This window comes from Podarcis vaucheri (genome assembly GCF_965113315.1).
Source record: "Podarcis vaucheri genome assembly, chromosome: 2".
Taxonomy (NCBI): domain Eukaryota; kingdom Metazoa; phylum Chordata; class Lepidosauria; order Squamata; family Lacertidae; genus Podarcis; species Podarcis vaucheri.
This window is the reverse complement of record NC_138760.1, coordinates 83,483,670-83,500,308: the sequence shown is the minus strand read 5'-3', so window position 1 is coordinate 83,500,308 and position 16,639 is coordinate 83,483,670. Positions and strand designations below refer to the sequence as shown.

Below are 16,639 nucleotides of genomic sequence, written 5' to 3'. Positions count from 1 at the left end.
TAATCCATGCATAGGTAAGGAACGTCATTTCCCGGGGTTGCGTTGCATCACTGCTAACGTAATTTCAGTTGTGCCTTTCAGCTTGCACTCTCCTTAATAGTATTAAGTTCGGTATGCAAAGACTGGCTTCCATTTTATAGCTGTCCTTGTTCCAATGTTCCTTTGCTGTTCATAAACACTTGCTGTCACTTTCCATGTGCTGCTTACAAGCCTCTGCCATTTGTAGTGCCTGCTGAGCTGTTCAGTTCTTCTGATCAGCTGCAGCTGAAATGACACCCAGGAACTGAAAAGCACCCCTGCTTTCCAAGGAACTCCCACCCTTTCTGTAATTCATATTTTCTGCTGCATATTCAAAAATGTCCCCTACAATGAATGTATTCAGGTGCCACAATAGCTGTACTGCAGTGGCCTTGAATGCTTGGCACTTTTGTATTCACTATCATAATGCAAATATTGGGTGAGTTACATTTATTTCTGGAGTTAAGCTAATGCATTTTGTGTGCTTTTAGGGTTTCAGGAGTAAACAATGGAGAGGATAAGCGTGTGCACAGCATCCAAATCCTAAACAGGGTTAGGTGTACTTAAGTCTGTTGATTTTCAAATTCTGTTATTCCTCGCTGCCGGCACTTGTTTTTGCCCAGTATTGTAATGAACATGCATTATACACTTATAAGACTTATACAGTTTGAAGTCTGGATTTGTTGGTGTTTTACATTACCATTACAGCATCAGAAAAGTGTACCTGGTAAAGTGCATTTTCTGATCAAACTTCATACGTTAAGTGAACAATGACTGAAGTATAGTGCATGAAAAACAAGCTTTTTTCAGTATGTATTTTCTGCCTTCTCATACCTTGGGCTCGATCCTTATTTATGGGGCAATCATAACCATGTCTACTCATTAGTATATCCTGTTGACCTCATTGGAACTTACTCCCAGGTAAGTGGGTTTAGAGTTGCAGCCTTAGTCATTCTTAGAGTAGATGCGTCATGACTGTCTGGATCCAGCCCAGCTTTTGAACTGTACAGTCCATATTGTGGGTTGAGTTGTGGCATTCTGGAATGAATTCTTCTGGGTTTCTTTGGAGATCTCCACGTGGATTCATTTGCTTTACAGTCTAGACTACATTCTGAGCACAACTGCTTTAACTTTAGCCCCATTATTTAGTGGCTAAACAATAATGGGCTAAAGCTGAAGTGCAGTTAGCATGCAATGTGAGCACAGCATGGTATGCCAGGTGCAATAGTTGACCCATGAAACTTCCATTACATATTTGATGTAAAGAGTACTGAGATACTGTGTAAAACTGCTTTCAACACTAGTATAAAAGTACAGAGTTTAAGCAAAGAGTTAGTGTGCTTCCACATGACTACGCAAGTGCCTTAACTTCGGCATCCTTTAAGGAGGAAACACGTTCTCTACCCATAAGATGGTGTGTTGGATTTAGATACTTTCTCTAAGGATGGGGAGATAAGGAAAGCATTGGTTTGTGCCCCTTAGCAAATACTGATTTATCTTCATTTAAATATATAATGTAGAAGCAAAAACTGAAAATGCAGTTCCTTCAGGTTTTGGAAGTTGGAGGTGTAATGTGAGAATTTGAAGAGTTAGCAGAAGCAGACTGGGCAAAGCCTGCTTCATCTTCTTGAAACCCTACTGGCTCCTGTCCAAGCTAAAATTACTGCCTGCTTTAAGCTTTTAGTTTCTCCTCTCCAGTGCAAGTCATAGGCATGCCACTCAAAAAAGATACTTAAAGCAACAGTCTGGCATCTTTCCAGTTTTAGAAATGCAATCTGAAATTTAAACCCACCCATGTTCTACATAAATGTAAGTGGAAGCGTAATTCATTCTGCAAATGCACTGCACCTTAAAACACTGCAGCGTGGTCTGGCTTAGCTAGAAATGAATGCTATTTTTATAGCAATTATGGGATTCATTTTGCCTCATTTGCTGGTAAAGTAACTTTCTTTAAAGCCATTCCCAACCTTGTTAGGGAGCAATGCCAGTACATTTTACACTGTAGGAATAACATTTTCCATAGTAACAAGCCAGATTAGTCTTGTTGACCCACTGCTGTATATGGATGGTGGGAGTCCTGGTGTAGCTCTGGGTGGCCGTTATCTCCTACTCCTTGTCCAATAAAATAAGGATAGTCTAGGTGCAGCTGACATTTAGTAACATTAAATCCATGCATTTATTCAGTTTTAATATAGTGGCACTTAACAATTAGCTGTGTAATAAATTATAGCTAGAGTAGATGGATCTGGCCTCCCAAGAAGCATTTTTTTTTTTGGGGGGGGGAGGAAACCACACAACCACAGAAACAGAAATTGCTGCAGTTCTTGCCACTCTCCAAGAGGTAAGCTGCTGTTAACATTTTTCTCTCCTTCCTCCAAAAATGTCACTTCTGTAGATGCTGACCAAGCAGTGCTTAATAGTCCCTTCCTGGAAAGGTGGTCAATTATGTGGTTGCCAATTTCAGTCCGATTGCAGACCTGGTTTTATCGTATTACCTTGATGGATGATCTGTGCAAGGAGGGGGTGCCCCTGCTCATTCTGGACCTTGCAGTGGCCTCTGATGGCATGTAATAAACCACCCCGAGATCTATGGGTATAGAGCAGTATACAGATTTAATAAATAATAAAAATAAAAATCAACCCTGATATCCTTCAAGACAAGCTCTGTAACTTGAAGGCGGTGTTTCAGTAGTTGTGCTTGTCTTGGACAGCTGCTCCCAGAAGACAGGGCAAGGGCTTTTACTGCTTGGCCCATCATGCCATTTATCCTATGTGCTTCTGCAGGGGTCCCCTGTATCCTTTCAGTATCTTCATGATGCCTCTTAAGTGAGCTGTGAACTCTTCTGCACAGTATTGACCTAGTTATACCCTTTCGAAGATCACTTGGAAATGGCAGATAGTTAAAAATGTGGGTTCCGACTGTTTTGGTAATAGAAACATATCTTGCAGGTGCATTGGTTTATTTCCAGGCACTATTCAAAGTATTAGTGCTCATCTTCCACAGTCCTGGTGGATGCATTGGGCACCTAAAGGGATCACCTTTATATGGAAAAAGGTGGGCTACATTACTGAGTTTTCCAGCAGAGACTGGGTATAGATTTTAATAGAATATAGTCTAAGAGATGTACAGTGGCTTGAGTAGTATAGAAATCCCATAAGTGATATTTCTGTACCAAAGAGATGTTGCCTGCTTCATCTGCATGCAACTGCTGGCTTATTCTGACTGGACTTCCATTAGGAGTACAGTCAAATCAATGGTAGCACAGATTGATGCATTACTTTGTTAAAATATCTGTTACTTATGAAATGGAGCCTTGTACTATTGTTCATAACCAAATTTTAAAGAACATTAAATAAGGCATTCAAAAACATGATCTATTTAGCGTTTAACATTTGATCAACTGTACTGCTTTAACACTTGACTAGTCCTATATAATTTTCCCAACTTTTTTCTTATAAAAAACCCAACAACCTTTAACAACATTAAGCTATACTGGGGAATGCTGGTTTGAGTCAGGCAGAATGTTACATGATGATGCTTGATGTTCACTACTGCCTGCCCCTAGCTTTACTTGTGATTTTTCAGGAAACAAATCATCTCTCAAAATCTGGAAGTTTTGGGGGGAACACACTGGTGTTCTGATTTCAGAAAAACAGAAGTTGTTCTACTGATGACTATACACTGACATTTTTATTTAAAGCAATCACTTTATTAAGCTTCAATTGTTCTGCTCTACAGTGTCAGGCTCATACTAGAATTTCACCAGGACTTCAGTCTCCATGGCACAGTAATTCTAAAGTGGTAAACAGTACAAAGTTATTTAAGGAACAGAAAGACTGATACAGAAGAGTACATGGTAGAGATCTTGTGGTGGTTTAGGGAGGGGCAGCAGGTTCAGCATCTGCTCCGGAAAGATGCATAAAAAGCTCTCCCATCTCTGTTACATCATTGTCAGCAGCTGGCAGTGCTCTGTTTTCTCGGTCTTCAATAAAATCCCAGAGGCGAACAGAATTAAGGAACTGGAATAAAAAACAACAAAATAGAGTGCTCACTAATGACACACACCTAAGAAGATATCTGCTTAAATACTGCATACACCTGAACTGAAAAGCAGGGTACTGCTACAGCTAAAACAGCATCCTCCACAGTGCAGTACAAGTATGACAAGGCCTGCTTCCCTTGGTACCAAAAGGATGCCAGCTGCAGAGAGGCACATGGGTCACTGCCAGAATTTCATTGATGTGTGTGAAGAGTTAGCTTTTCTTGGAGGCTACAGTCCCCTTTTGCCCATCTAACTCACTAGTCCCAGGCAAAGATTTTTCACAGCACTTGAAACTGGCACCTTTCTCTCTGCAAGCATGTGCTTGACCAGTGAGCTATCAGTCCTTGCCCTAGGAAGGGCCTTTCTGTAAATGCAAGCTTGTGATCCTGGCCTTTGTATTTCCAAGACCTTAACAGCTCTTGGGTCCAGCTGATGGGAGTGTGTGTTGTAGCTACTACTACTCTAAATTCCCATTGGACCCTAAGGCCTCTGAATGAGCTCTGAAGTCCAGGACTTCAAAGCATGCCGCTGTGCCTGCACTGCCAGCAAGGGCTACAGCACTAGCTGTGTAGGTATCTGTACTGATCTGACAAAACAGCATTACGCTTAAAGTAAAGGTTATAAGCAACAAGTGCACTATTATTAGAAATACAATAGTCTCTACTGAAAAGAAGCCTACTTGGATGATCCAAACATATAAATGTGCAATTTTCAGGGCTATTTAAAACCACACTTGCTAGCTAGGCAAAAATGAACAAGTACACTCAAGCATTTGTGTTTTAAATGCGAAATAAACTAGATTCTGAAATTGAAAAAACTCCATTGTCAAAATGAGATTCATCACTCGGGATCTTAGGAAAAGAGCACTCTGTTCCCCAAAGGGGCCAGCTATGCTACAGCTGATACACTGAAGCCTTTTATGAATGTATAAAAGTGTCAAAGCCTTCAGTGGAAGAATGTGTCGGATCACTGAAGCCCAGCGCTGCTGTTTAGTTGCGAGAAGACACATGGCTGGAAATCTTACCCGGACAGTCCCCTCAGAGCTAAGCTGCTTTCGTGGTTTCTCTGGTTCAGCCCGTCTCCCATCTGGATAGGCATGCAGGTACAGACACTTCCCCCCAAATGGGCAGGTCCCTTTACCCTGGTCAAAATACTTGCAGGCCTTCCTCCTGAACATAGGAGAGAGAGAGAAAACACAAGGGCATTCATTTATACCCTAAATCTCAAGGTGGCTAATGTTGCTAAAAACAAGGGGGGAAAAGTAAATACAGGAGTGAAAACCCAAAGTAAAGGCACCTAAGGCACTTCAATGCAAGGGGAGATTGTCAGTGGCATTATTGTAGGCATTTATTGCTTGCTTTACTGTAAGGTAAGAGGAAAGCAATTAAACACAAAGAGCTTGACGAATTTCCTCCAGCACCCATCACTAACTCTCACGCCGATTAGATTGGCATTGGTGACTCTGCTCAACAAAGCTTTAGGTGAATAGAATGCTTCTCCATCAATCTCTACTGGAGCAGAGCAGTGATGTACAGTCCCTGGCTATGACAGTCCCTGTGCAGATCAGATCGCCAACCCTTTGCAGCCACTCTTTCTCCCATGTATCTTCAGAGAAAGGAAGCTGGGTATGATATGGCAGTGGATGTGTGCATTTATTTCTGGTCCTGTTCTGACTGTAGTATACCAATGTGAGACTTCACTGGGAAGTGTACAGAGTGTTGTGGTAAAAGAGGCTTAGGACAATGTTAAGGAACTGTGATCTCTTTTGACCCAATGGCACACTTTAGTTTCTTACTAGAACAAAACGGAAGCAGGCAAGAATGTAAGACATGTGGCTTCAGCCATAACTTATTATATTATAGGATACTTGTTTTATTATAAAATCTTTAATTAAAAATTGTAAGTAAAATTTGAGCGTAACACAGTAACTTTAACCAGCTATTAAGTTCAACTGTTAAAATCTGAAGCAAGAAGGGGATAGATTCTTTCTGAGAGAAAAATCCACTCACAGAATCGGTTTTATTTAGGACAAAAAATTCTGTTCAGACATCATTTTACATTCTGAGTCACTTAGATGGGTCAACCATCCAAGCCTGTGATACCACAGAAGCATATTAACTGTACTTCCCATTAATCTGCATTAAGGAAGCACATTGTCCTAACTGAGAAAGGCAGCTTGCAACTTGCTTCAAATTATATTTAATAGGGCAGATCTTACTGCAATTTGAAAGTTCTATTTGGGTGCTTAAGTTGAGATTTGTGCAATCCAGGGAGCTGGACTAGATGACCCTTGGGTTCCCTTCCAACTCTACAATTCCATGATTCTGATTCTATAAAAGATGGTCAAAGGCAGAAAAGATTTCAGCCTGAGACCATGTCAAAAATGCTAGTAACTTTGCTATTATGTATTTTTACCATTCCTCTCAATTCCTCTATCAAGACAAATCCAAAATGATTTTTTGGGGTGGATTTGTTCCATAAAAGAGCTGCAAAGTCAGGAGGTTTACTGCCAGGTCTTTCCCTTCCTGCATACAGGTCCATTTTTGGAGCTGTCACGCTTAGATTTTCCACAGAAGTATATAATTTATAGCCTTCAGACACAAAACACCGAATCATAGGCTCAAGCTGCTTGTTCTGATCAGCAGCTGCAGATTTCAGCTCTAGATGTATTAATAGCACAGCCCCTGATGTGACTGATAAGCATAAACACTGCATAAATAAAGAGTAACACAATGTAAACAACAAAAGCTTTGCCTTTTGAGGCACACACATCTCAGAGACCAACAGTGAAGGTCACAGAATGACACAGCTGGCATTTGGTTAATTACAACAAGCATTTAACCAAATGCTAGATAGATTAGTAAGATATGTACACAATTCACTGTTGGCTCACATAAAATGAACTATTCACCACATGTGGGTTTTTGTTTTGTTTTGACAAATTTTATGGGGACAGTTTGATCAAAATAGTGTGAGAAGGTTGAAAACATACTTTCATTCTAGATTTGCTGTTTCAGTTAAGCACTGCACTTAAAAATGTTGTCCTGGCAAAGTAATGATTAGAAAAAGACTTCTTAAATTTCCTGATGTATTCCCCACCCCACCATGGGTAAAAAAATCATCTGAGGCCTGAAGTGTGGCTCGATGGAACTAATAATCAAGAGTCCCCACTTGAATTCAATATGACACACATTTAAAAAAAGAGAAAAGACGGCCTTTTCCAGATGCCAATACTCACTTTCATTTCAAGGGATAAAAAAGTGTGAGCCTAGCCAAATGGAAGAATGCTAGAAAAACAAAAAACTAAACAGGGGTAGGTGGATCACCAGTGATCACTTGTAACTCGCAAAACTTGCATTATGGGACACACAGCTTCTTGCATTTTTATCTTGTGAACTGCGCCAAGATCTTTTGGTGAAGGATGATATATAAACAGAACTAAATAAATAAATAAAATTCTTGTGCAAAGGCCATGGGTCAATTTGGGCATAAATGTTGCTTGATAACCCCAAACCAAAAGGATTGGGAACGTAGTGGGCTCACATGGCCTCTATTTCCATACCCCCATCTACATCTGTTCTGTTGGCAAATCAACTTTGCCTAGAAGACAGAATTGCAAATTATGGTTTGCAGAAACCAGTTTTGCCTACATCCAGAACTGAAGGACAGATGAAGAACAGAAGGCCAAAATGGGAGGATGGAGTGTATTAGCCTGGGTCGTCTTCATGCAAAGCAGGACTTGGCCTTTCATCTGAATGAAACTACTAGTGTGCTAAAGGGTGAAAAAAAAATCACTATTTGGATCAGTATAAACATGTTACCAAACTCTTAACCAACACATCCTGGAGTTATTTTAATGGGGGGGGGGGAGGTATTTCATCCCACTGATTGCCACTTTTATGTTTAATAGTCTGATAGACATATTCACAAAAAACTTTTTAACTACAGAAGTATTCTGTATACTGCATACTGCTCTAGACTGAGACAATAACACAATATATTAATTTATTATTATTATTATTGTTATTATTATTATTGTTATTATTATTATTATGTAATTGAACTCCTCATCAAACAACTCTGGACTCACATTATAATAATCATAATACTTACCCCACTCCCTGTTTAAATGCTTCAATCAGCTCGTTCTTTTTAGTCTGATCTTCCACCCAATACACACTGGGAATTACAAACTCTGATATCACACGACATTCTGGACAGGACCTTGGATGAAATTTAAAAAGTATATGTGTAGTTTGCTGAGAAGCAGCAGTTTCATCCAATTCAAGAGCAATACCAAGCATTTCTGAAGTACAAATCGGTAGCCTGTGGCCTGGAAGCAATATCTGGGGCCCAATGTGATTTCTGGCAGCTCCGAAAGCTCCCCCACCCTAAAAAAACCCTATCTTTTAAAAAAAAGTTTTTTCTGAGGATGGGGGAGCTTAAAAAAAGAAAAGCGAGCAGGGCAGGAGGGGGCAGTGTTGAGCTCCAATCTCACACTGGGGTGAAAAGAGGTTTCAACCTCACCCCTTATCAGTGTGATGATGGGCTCCATCATAAGAGCGGATATGAGCAGAGATTTCAGCTCCTCTGTTCAGATCAGTGTGGTAACTGGGATGCAAATTTCTGTTTCTCAAAGCTGATGCAGGTCACAGCAATTCAAAGCACAGTATTAAAAAGAGATGGCCTCATACTCCCTACTCTTTTGCCTTCATCCCCACTTCCAGAGCTGATCCAGGCATGATTCTTTCCCACCATTTAATTTTTATCTGCATTCAATGACATGCTCAGTGGCTACAGTATGCTGAATGTTGGGATGGCAATAATGAAAAAATTCAGTCTTATCCAAGGAACCAAATTTTAAAAATGCTAGGTTTCAGCATTTTCTGTACAAAGACACCCACACACCCACCTTCATTTTCTGAGGCTCACACTGAAGCCAACAAACAAAAGAGTCTGTTCTCATCAATAACCCCACTTACATATTCCATAATATCTTTTGGTTGTTGTTACAAATGGGGGTTTCCCCATCAATCGAAAAAATTCCTGTAACAATGCAATAACAAAAAACCGTAAGCAAAACTTTCCTTAGTCAATCCTCAGCTACACTACATCTCGTTTGAAGATACAAAGGAAAGAAATAAGAAAAGTATCCCGCACTGTATTCTGAAAATGAAGGTTGTTAGGAACTTACTTTATGATTGGATTCTCAAACTGCTTGACACCCCTCCACTGCCGGATACAGGACAAGCAGTATGTGTGATTGCAGTTGGAAAGGATTCCAAATCTTCTTTCGGATGCTGATGGTTTGTCATATACCACTTCCATGCAGATACTGCACACCTTGTCCTGACTTGCCTGAAAGGCAAAGGCCTTCTCCATCTCGTGTTCAAACGTAGCCATGCACATCTATATATGTAAGAAAAGCCCAAAAGATATTAGACATTTTTAAAGGAAGCAGAGGGAAGGACTGCTACTATAGGTTTCTGTCATGGAGCCACTACAATGTTCTGACAGTACAGTCCTAAACCTGTCGATTTAGAACTGGCAGAGTAATTCAAACCCCTCATATGCCTTGCTGGGAGTAGAGGTTCCCTCCATCCAGTCCTGGCTGGCTCTGTCAGCCTCAGATGGTGGAGGAGCTCCACCAATGAGAAGCACTTGAATATGCCCACTTATAGAGCAGGTGCAAGTTACTGCCAACAGCATCCCAGATGGCGACAGCCAGTGGGAGGGAGCAGGACTGGGCTGGCCCTGGATCTACTAGATTCTGTGCAGACCTTGCTGTTGTCATTGTGATGGCAAATGAGTCAGATCTGGGCCTGTTCACAGCAGCCTGGGAGCTGGCACAGCAGAGGGACATTTTCTCTGCTTCCCCCTCTTGCCTCAAGCACCAGTCTGTACGTGCAGTGCTGGCATTGCTGCTCCATCAAGTCCCACTGCCACCTACCAGGAACATAGGATTGCAGCCTAAGTGCCATAAAATCAAGCTTTTTCTAGGGGTTCCACTAACCATCCAAAGCAGATTTGTGGAGGGAGAGTAGAGGAACAAATGTTCCCTTGCTAGATTGATACAAGTTTTCCTTGGCAATAAAACAAACATTAATTAAGAACCCCCTCACCAAAAACACAGTAGCTGCTTTGTTGCTGTTGTTTTAAAAATAAGAATATAAATACTAAACCAAACCAAACCCACCAGCGTAAAGACCTTGGACAGCCAAGGGACTGACATTAAGCTATAATTAAGCATGCAGCTGACCTTGGATTTAAAATGGCAACTGGATACAATTATGTGACAGTAGAATTTTACAGATGAGGCCCACACAATTTCAGACCCATTAAGCTTAATGAAGCCTACCAGCAACTATGTAAATGCCCTATTTTCACAGAGCAGGAGGTGGGGGGGGGGGAACTGTCAAGCACCTGGTGATCACATCACAGTGTACAGCTGGTGAGCTGAATTTGGCATGATGGGTCACAAGTTGAACAGTCCTGATATATGAGAAGTTAACAGCATTTAATTTAATACTGATGAGTAATCTGTCTGAAGAGGGTGAGGGGTGGGAGAGGAAGTAGCTTTGGTTTTAAGATGGGACAAAAGAGGAAGTGTATGTTGGGCCAGGCCCAATGATCTCTGCCTGGAAAGAAGTGACATAGGATTCCGCCCCATTTGAGCACTGGGCTAACATAAAGATTGTCCGTTGCCTTAGCACAGCATATTGCAGGAGAGCCATCAGGCAGGCAGGGTCAGGAAAAGAAGAATGGAACTACCGTAGTATTCAACTACTGCATCCCATCAGTGCAAGAATTCGTGCTTGTGCTACAGGGCATTTCCTCCCTCCATGCATGCACCACATTCTCCCCAAATCTGTTCCACAGGGTTGGGGGAACTCCTAGAAATGTTTAAGGGAATGTGGGGAGGGAGAGAGAAAAGAACATTCCACTGAAAAAGCAGAAATTATTGGGCTGATGGAATATCCACTTAGCATTATGTTTGATACAACCTGGTAAGTAAGGGCAGAGTGTGAAGGCTATGGTTTTGTACTATCAATCATTTTTAAGAAGAATGGAAGCAGTATAGGAAACATTCCCAGAAATGCAATGTATAGAATACAGTATGCAAGAACATTTATAGATACATTCTGCGTTAAATATTTGAGTTACTGAAACCAACTATATTATTCAAACGAAATACAAGACAATCCATTTAAAAGCATCAATCAAATCTAAAAATAACAGTACAACATTAGAAGCTCAATGGAATTTCATTACTTCTAATCAGTTACACTTAAGAATTTAGCAGTAGGTTGAATTCTAAGGCTAGTTTCATGAGACTGGTGCATTCAACACCTACTTTGGTTTTAGATTCTGATAATGCTACAATAGACATATTTTAATATAGCTGTGAAAATTATATTTCATGGCTTCACACACTGATTATACTGTATTTTAAGTATTATTTTCCAATGCAATTTTACATACTACTTTCTCCAGTAATTGACTCAAGTTATTAGTATTTTTAAGCCACTTGATTACTCATGGAAGGTGACAAAAACATACTTGTAGATACCTTAAAATGAAGCTTACCAATAAACTAGAGGAAAATATGCTAGCAAAAATGTAAGACTACACTGACACAATAGCATTATCATGGTTTCCTACTACAATAGTGAATCACATTATTAATCTACATGGAGTAAATTTAAAAAGGAAGCTTTCCAACTAACCACAGTCCCCCACAATGTCTGAACTTGGGGATCTGTGGCTTGTTCAAACTATGCCTAGTGAGACCAAGCCAGGATCTGGGGAAAAAAGTCAGCTGCAGCATAAACAAAACCACACTCCACCAAGTTCAGATGACATAGGGAGCGGTGGTTAGTTTAAAGCCAGAAGCCAAAGATTCCAGTCTACTTGATGAAGGCACGAAAGAGCAGAAGAGGGAACTTGAGACCTAGGCTCACTACAGCTCACTCTCATGGCAGGAAACCATAGATTCTAGCTACATCTGTAGGAGGACACTAAAAACCAAAAATAACATAGATCTACAAGACGTTTCAAGAAATATAGTTTCAGGTTGAAATTAGTTTTTTAGTCATGTTTACCTTTTCATGCATCTTTCTCTGTTCTGGGTCAAAGGGATGAAGTACTTGCAAGCCACAGATTTCACACACTTGCCCATGGAGGTAGAGACATCTGTCACCAAACTGGCACATGCCAGCAGCTGCATAGGGACATAACTGTTCACCATCTGCGTATGAACTTCCAGGTTCAGCATCATCATCTTCAAGCCCACTGCGGATAGCTTCCAAATATGAATGGGGCTTTGCTTCTAGAGCATCTGTTGGAACACTGCAACATGCTGAATCACTCTGAGCGCTGCATCTCGTCCTTTCCTCATTTGAGCCACATAAATCTTGGGAGAGGAGAAAATAGCATGTGATCATGTGAAACAGAAGAGCTACGGTTAGCTGCTCATGAAATATCCCATCATAAGGTAATAAAGCAGCTGGCAGGCATTTCTAAATTGCAATTTAATTCAACTTACCTCCACTAAACACAGGGAACCTACTTTCATCTTCAGATCGTAGAGAGCTTTATCATCTCCAGTCATGCACTTTAATTACTCACACCCAATTCTTTCTGGAACATGCATCAGAAAAACATGCATCCAAAATTAAAGAATGGGTGAAAAATAATTGCAAATTTACAAAATGCCAGTCATGGCAGCAGGCACAGTGTGCATGAAGGGAGAGCTTGTAAGTTTCCAGGATCCTAGAGGTGAAGATTGAGTAGCTCTTGCCCTCCCTTCACAGCAACAGTCTCCCCAAGTGCAGTGCTGTATCTTTCTCCATATGAGTGAATGGCAGCCATGCACTGACATTGGAGGATGCAAAAGGGTGCACGCAGGAACGTAATGGTGTGTGGGTGTGTGCACACGAAACCAACTTTTTAAACCTCAGCCATTAAGAATCAAGTCTGCTCCTATCTGCCAAAGTTGGGGCCTGTTTCTTGGTCACTGTAGGCCAGAGCTTTCCAAACTATACATTGTGACATGTTAGTGTGTCGGCTGCAGTGTGTGAGTCTGTTTATGTAAGGACAAATGCTTGGAATCATTTAGGACCAAATAAAAAGCAGCAAATAAGCAAAACAACCAAGTGTCAACAGCATTAGAAAAATGGGGAAAAAAAACCACTCTTACCTCTGTCTCTGAGCACTAATGTTTTCTTTTCACGTTTTCCAGGCTCATGTACTTTACTTTTTGTTATAGGTGTATTTTGCTCCGGCTGAGTGTTAAGGCTGTAGAATGGTGGTGCAGAAGCGCAAAGTGTCCTAGTACTCACTATGGCACCTGATGCAGAAGGTCTAACATGATCATATCTTAAGAACAAATAAAAAGACCACAAATATTAACTGCGGAAGACATTTATTTCAATACATTTGTGCTAGTACAATTACCCTACTGTGTAATTCTCAGGTTTGGGGGGATAGCCACCCTTGCAAAAAGGGACTTGTTTCAATAGGCAGGCTGTTTAAAAGCAAGTGGGTTCTTAAGAATGAGTGTCACTCACTGCTTGGACGAATTCAGCAAAATCTACACTAAACATACAATGAGTATGAGTTACTGCACTTTTCACGTATCCACAGTACCTTCCTATGCAAGAATATGTCCCGCTGATTTCAATTAAGTGAGGGACAGGGTTGCAGTCTTCCAGCAGAATTCTACTCAGAAGTAAGTCTTATTGAATTCAATGGGTCTTAGTGCGGTAAGGACTGCAGTCTAAATTGACTTTTTAATCTTTCTATAACATAACTAAAATCCCCTTAGGAGAGACTACATCCCTCATCTAGTTAAGCCCAGAAAGTACTCTTAAGAGTACATAGGATCCTAATCCTATGTAAGTTTACTTAGAGCTTTGCCAATTTCAAAAGAAACTTACTTCTACTTAATATTTAGGATTGCAGCATAAACATCCCAGTTCTATGCACTGAGTTCAATGGTATATACACCCAAGAAAGTGTATATGGGATTGTAACTTTAGATCAACCAGCTGGGCTTCACACAAGGCAAGCTTTAATCTTGCAAGCTTTTTAATGAAACAAGCAGCAGCACAGATTCTAAGAACTAATTGTCCAGCTGCAACCAGGATATTGGAACATTAAGCTCTTCCTCTGATTTTAATAAAAATTTAGATATTACAAACCAAATAGAATCCATGCCACAAGCTGTTCTTCAAGTCTAGAGGATCAACAGCTTAGGAAATATAATTGGCATGACACTCCACCACCCCCCTGCAAAAAACCTGTATGTTTTATTTTTAAAACAAGCAGCCCATACCTGCAGCGAGTTCCATAGGCGCATTGGCCTTTCTGGTAGAATTTGCAGATAGTAGATGGTTTACTTGTAGACAAATCATGTGAAAACAGGCACCTACTTCCTTCACGGCATACCCCTTGCATAAAATACCTGCAGTGACAAAGAGAAAATACCAACAGATGACAGGCATTTAAACTATTTCTTGATGTTGTTCAGACATGACCAAAAATCAACCATCAAGCATTATGCATCAACTATAACATGCACCATAATGTGAAACCAGGAAAAGTGAGACAGAAATTAGGGCACAATTTCAAAAATGAAATGAACTTAGTAAAAGCATAAGTGATCAAGAGGTTGGAGCAACTCTTCTATAAGGAAAAATATTTAGGGCAGGCGTAGGCAACCTCGGCCCTCCAGCTGTTTTGGGACTACAATTCCCATGATCCCTATGGGAATTGTAGTCCCAAAAACATCTGGAGGGCCGAGGTTGCATAGCCTAATTTAGGGCTTTTTTGTTAGAAAAAAGGCAAGGAGGCAGAACCTCAGATGTGTATTGATTTTTACTGATTTGGGGAGCAGCTGCTCCCCTGCCTCCCCCTTGGCTACACCCATGCGGGCCACAGGAAGGAAAGAAGGTCGGGAAGGTGGCCATGGTTGGAAAACATTTGGGAAACACAGGACGAGAGCATACAACACCAATCCTGGCATAACTATACTGGCTGCCAATTAGTTTCCAGGCCCAATTCAAAGTGCTGCTTTTGACCTATAAAGCCTTAAATGACTCAGGACTACAATACTTTAAGGACTGCCTCTCCCCATATGAACCAACCCAGACCCCGCTAAGACCCTTCTTTGTGTGCCTCCTTCACAAAAGGTCTGGAAAATCGCAACAGGAGAACAGGTATCATTTGTGGAGTGATCTCTCCACTATCATTATATAGCTTTAGGCACCAGGCAAAAACTTTCTTCTGTAACAAGGCCTTTGACCTTTAATTATCTGTGTTCTTTTAGAAGTCGGGTGGGATGTTTTTAAAGCATTTCTTTTTCCTCTTGGTTTTAATGTATCTTTGGATTGCCCTGAGTGATATAAAGCGACTAAATAAATAGCAGAAAATGCACTTGACAGAATATGTTCTTTTAAAAGGTTTACTTTTTAAAAAAATCACCAACAATTCTCTCTCTCTATTTGGGTAATACTAGAAACTGGCACATCCCATGAAGCTGAATCATAGGAGATTCAGGACATACAAAATCTGGAAATGCTTCTTTTCAGAGCATAGCTAAACTATGAAATGTCCTGCCACATAACACGGTGAGGACCAGCAATCAGGGTCTTGAAGGTCAGCATCCCAGGCAGCATATGCCTCTGAATATCAATTGCCGGAATTCACAGGTGAGGAGAGCGCTGTTGTGCTCCTCTTATGGCTCCGTGTCTGCTTGCGCACTGTTGAGAACGAGATGCTGGACCAGAAAGGGCCACAGTTCTGATCCAACAGGGCTGCTCTTGGGTTCCTCCTCTCGCACAACTAAGTTTCTGTTTCTCTTCCCTACTGGGGCGAACTTCAGCTGCTCAAAAGCAAGCTAAACAAGGAGACACACACAGGCGCGTGCGGAGGCGAGCTAGGTAGGGATGGGGGGCCAGGATCACAGAGGTTGCCTCGTCCTCTCCCCCCAAGGAGGCCAGATCCCAAAGGGCCTCCTATACGCCTAGTGGCTTCTAGGCCCACGAGGGTCTCCTTGCAGGGCTTTGGGACCAACGGGGCTGCAGGCGGGAGCGGGGTGTGTCCGCCTGTCACCAGGGAAATGGAACAAAGGTAGGAAGCCGAAGCAGCGGCGCCCGCCTCTCCTTCCCCTTCCGTTGGGTGGGGGAGGGGGCTCTCGGGAGTTTAACGGGCGGGAGGAGGGCGGGAGCCCGGCCGCCTCTCGACCCCTCCCCGGCGAGGGGCGGGGCGTGCCCGCGCGCCGTAGGGCGGTAGGTGGGGGAGGGGAGAGGTCGCAGTGCTCGGTGGCTCTGACCTGCAGGTCACGTCCTTAGTGCTGCTCATGTCTCCTCCGGCTCCGCTCCCGCTTCGGCGTCCCCTCCCGGCGCAGCTCCTCGCATTTTGGTTCCGCTGAGCCCTGAGAAGCTTAAGGCGGCGGGCGAAGGGAGGAGGAGCTGTTTGGGAGCCCTGCCAAAGCTACCCGGCCTCTTCTTGCAGGAACTGGTTTCCGGCCGGAAGGCATTAGGGGAGGCACGCGCGGCCGTAATTAGAGGCCGGAT

The 16,639-nt window shown here is 42.0% G+C and overlaps 1 protein-coding gene across 1 annotated transcript; it reads right to left on the bottom strand.

Moving 5' to 3' along the window:
- Nucleotides 1-3,706: 3,706 nt before the first annotated feature.
- On the bottom strand, nt 3,707-16,560 carry MKRN2 (makorin ring finger protein 2). Its single transcript, XM_082212191.1, has 8 exons — nt 16,396-16,560; nt 14,398-14,526; nt 13,261-13,439; nt 12,164-12,474; nt 9,256-9,470; nt 8,175-8,285; nt 5,086-5,230; nt 3,707-4,038 (listed from the first exon to the last, which is right to left on the bottom strand). Exons 1-8 carry the CDS (start codon nt 16,422-16,424, stop codon nt 3,895-3,897), a joined length of 1,263 nt encoding a protein of 420 aa, XP_082068317.1. The 5' UTR covers nt 16,425-16,560; the 3' UTR covers nt 3,707-3,894.
- Nucleotides 16,561-16,639: the final 79 nt, after the last annotated feature.

Excerpts from the sequence above, each read along its gene's own strand:
- MKRN2 (XM_082212191.1), bottom strand. The coding sequence starts at position 16,424 with ATGAGCAGCACTAAGGACGTGACCTGCAG. Across the intron at positions 12,475-13,260 it reads ATTAGTGCTCAGAGACAGAG|ATTTATGTGGCTCAAATGAG; the intron begins GTAAGAGTGGTT and ends TCCTCTCCCAAG. Across the intron at positions 8,286-9,255 it reads TTTGAGAATCCAATCATAAA|GTCCTGTCCAGAATGTCGTG; the intron begins GTAAGTTCCTAA and ends ATTTCATCCAAG.